The sequence below is a fragment of the Bidens hawaiensis genome, unplaced genomic scaffold (genome assembly GCF_021521415.1).
Source record: "Bidens hawaiensis isolate Kalapana, Puna unplaced genomic scaffold, B.hawaiensis_p1.1 tig00029321_1, whole genome shotgun sequence".
NCBI lineage: Eukaryota > Viridiplantae > Streptophyta > Magnoliopsida > Asterales > Asteraceae > Bidens > Bidens hawaiensis.
In genome coordinates, this window is record NW_027494845.1 from 229,454 (window position 1) to 232,512 (window position 3,059).

The following is a 3,059-nucleotide window of genomic DNA, read 5'->3' on the forward strand; positions in this document are numbered from 1 at the left end:
GCTTAAGAAACTTTGTCTGTCAATGCGGAGCTAATAATTCATGAGGGCAAGGAAGAGGTAACCATATATTTTAATGAGAATTTTTAATGTTTACTCAACTTTCATGATATGATAGGAAAGTTTCAATTTTTCAGTTACAATCAAACCATTTTTAAAATATGTTAATGTTATAACTACAATTAATTCTCCAAGCAAAGACCTTTTAAATGTTCAAATATTATTATTCTATACGTAGTTGCTCAACTTGACTATTAAATTGGCGGTCCTAGTATACGGGAAAGAAGACACGAAATATGCAACTAGTACGCCAAGTTGCAACAAGTACGTCTCTTTATGGGCCCCACCAAGTACATTCACCAATCTACGCCAGACGCCATATATAAACCCTAACTCCTCCATGCTATTCAATATTCATACTCACAACTCCAATCCAATCCAATCCAATCCACCAAAATGGGTATTTTTCAACATCATCAACGCCAGTGGTCTAACGGTCAAGAAATCGTACCCGAATCCGACTGTATCTCTTCCGAACACAGTTTATCATCGGTTTCTTCATTAACATCATCGAAAGATTCGAAGCAACCATTCCAAAAACACCAGTATCTCACCACCTTTAAGGCACACACGTCCTCTATAACCTCCCTTACTCTCACCGGAAACCACCTCCTCTCGGGCTCCTCCGACCACAAAGTCCGGTTCTGGCCGAGAGACTCCTCAAAAAACCTGGTGGCGTTCGGAGAGAGCCCGGTCAAGTCGATGGTGGTTTCCGGTGACAAGTTGTTCACCGGTCACCAGGATCACAAAATTTGCGTTTGGAAAATATGTCAACGCGAAGCTGATAATAGTAACAGTAATAGTAGTAGCAATAGGAGTAGCTGTTACACTAGCAACAGCTACTGCAGCAATAGTAATTGGAAAATGACAACGTCGACGTATCTGGCGACGTTGTCGACGCTTAACGATCGGTTCACGAAGATGTTTTTATCGAAGAACAATATAAAGACCAGCCGGAATAAGCGGGCGAATCACACGGACGCTGTGGTGGCGCTGGCGGTGTCACACGACGGTGCTTTTCTTTACTCCGGTTCATGGGACAGGACGTTTAAGGTGTGGCGGACGTCGGATTTCAAGTGTTTGGAGTCCGTTTGTGACGCGCATGATGACGCCATCAACGCCATCGTTGTGTCTGAAGATGGGTACGTGTATACCGGATCCAGTGACAGGAAAATCAAGGTGTGGAGGAAACTCTCCGGAGAGAATAAACACACACTAATAGACGTACTGGAGAAACATAAATCAGCGTTGAATGCATTGGCTTTAAGCACGGATGGGTCGGTTTTGTATTCGGGTGCTTGCGATCGGTCGATACTCGTGTGGACGAGCGGGAACGATGGGCGGCATATGGTGGTGGCCGGAGCTCTAAGAGGGCATAGTAAGGAGATTTTGAGTATTGTGGTGGTGGGAGATTTGGTGGTGACTGGGTCAACGGATAAAACAGTTAGGGTTTGGAGGGGTATAAGTGGAATCAAATATAGTCGTGTGTGTATTTTGGAAGGGCATAATGGTCCAGTCAAGTGTTTGGCTGCTGCTCTGGACACTTGTGGTTCAGATGAGTCTGGTGGGACATCTTATCTTGTTTATAGTGGGAGTTTAGATTGTGATGTAAAGGTTTGGAAAATATGGGTACCCTTTCTTTGATTTCTTGTAAATTTTGATGAATCAGTGTAATTATGAAAGTATTTATGTTGCTGTGTAATAATAGATGAATATCTTTTTCTTTTCAGTACAATTTTAATATTTATTTTTTTTTATTATACTTTGTTAAAGAAAAATCTCCGGCTAATAGTATACGGAGATATTTACTTTATCCGATAATCTAGGTGGTAGTAGGATTGTGATAATGATAACGAAAGTGGAAAGTGGAAAGTGAGTGAATAAAACATAAAGTTGGGTCTTTCTATTAATGTATACGGAAGACATTTATATGAATGCATCGCTTTATAAATTATTAGCTTTTAACCCTTTTATTACGCGTGAGTGTTGTTTTTTACATTTTACGTTTTCAATATATATATATTTTTTTAAATTTTATTTAATTTATTATAAGAAAATTAATAAATAATAATATACTTAAGGTTTGATAATAAAAAAGTATCACAAATAAATAAATATTTTTAGGTTTGGTGAAACTCATAACCTACTTTTTTTTTATTATAAAATTGTTTTAAATAATAAATATTTTTTTAAATAAGACATTAATTTTTAGTATAACCCTATTTTATAGGATTGTCATATCAAATATTTAGTTAGATTAATTTTTAATATCACGAGATGTTATAACCCGTTTAAAGGCTATTCGGATTTGGTAAGACCCATACCTGTGAATTTGGGTTAAATGCATGAAAAATCTTCATTTACAAATAAAATAATATGATGACTTGAGATGAGATTAGAACTAAGCAACCATATAACTTTTAAAGGTTTCATTTATATATATTTAAGATGGACATAAACGCATCTACTATGACATTAAATAGTGGTTCCCTTATAGGACCACAATATGTCAATAGGTTTTCACTATGCCTAAGGGTAATGCATAAGACCCTGATGGTAAACCTATAGTAGATCCTCTATTTGTTTTTTTCTCTCTTTTGTATGGATCATGTAAGACAGTATTTGTTTTCTCATAAAAGGTTCTCTTAACCTCTTTTGTCTGCATCGTATAAACCGCGTGCACACGTTTAGATTTGTAGTGTGTTTGTTTTTTTGGAAGTCATTTCCTTAAAAAGGGTATGTGTGTCCTCTTATCCTAGAAGACCTGAACTATATAGTCTTCTAACCTCTAAAAGGTTTGAACCCCTAATGCTTGTAAAAAAACATCACCTTTTTACTTTCCTTATTCCCGTCACCATCCTCCTCTCCTCCACCCCCACTGTCGCAGCTGCCATCGCACCACTTCCTCTAAGCCACAGCCACTGACAAATCTCCACCCACAGGTATTGTAACTGATTATGTTATGTTTTGTGATTAGTGTTAGGTTTGAATTGGCACTTGGT

General features: G+C 37.5%; 1 protein-coding gene across 1 annotated transcript; it reads left to right on the top strand.

Moving 5' to 3' along the window:
- The first annotated feature begins 435 nt into the window (after positions 1-435).
- On the top strand, positions 436-1,784 carry LOC143578680 (protein JINGUBANG-like). Its single transcript, XM_077062170.1, has one exon. It carries the CDS (start codon positions 454-456, stop codon positions 1,699-1,701), a length of 1,248 nt encoding a protein of 415 aa, XP_076918285.1. The 5' UTR covers positions 436-453; the 3' UTR covers positions 1,702-1,784.
- Positions 1,785-3,059: the final 1,275 nt, after the last annotated feature.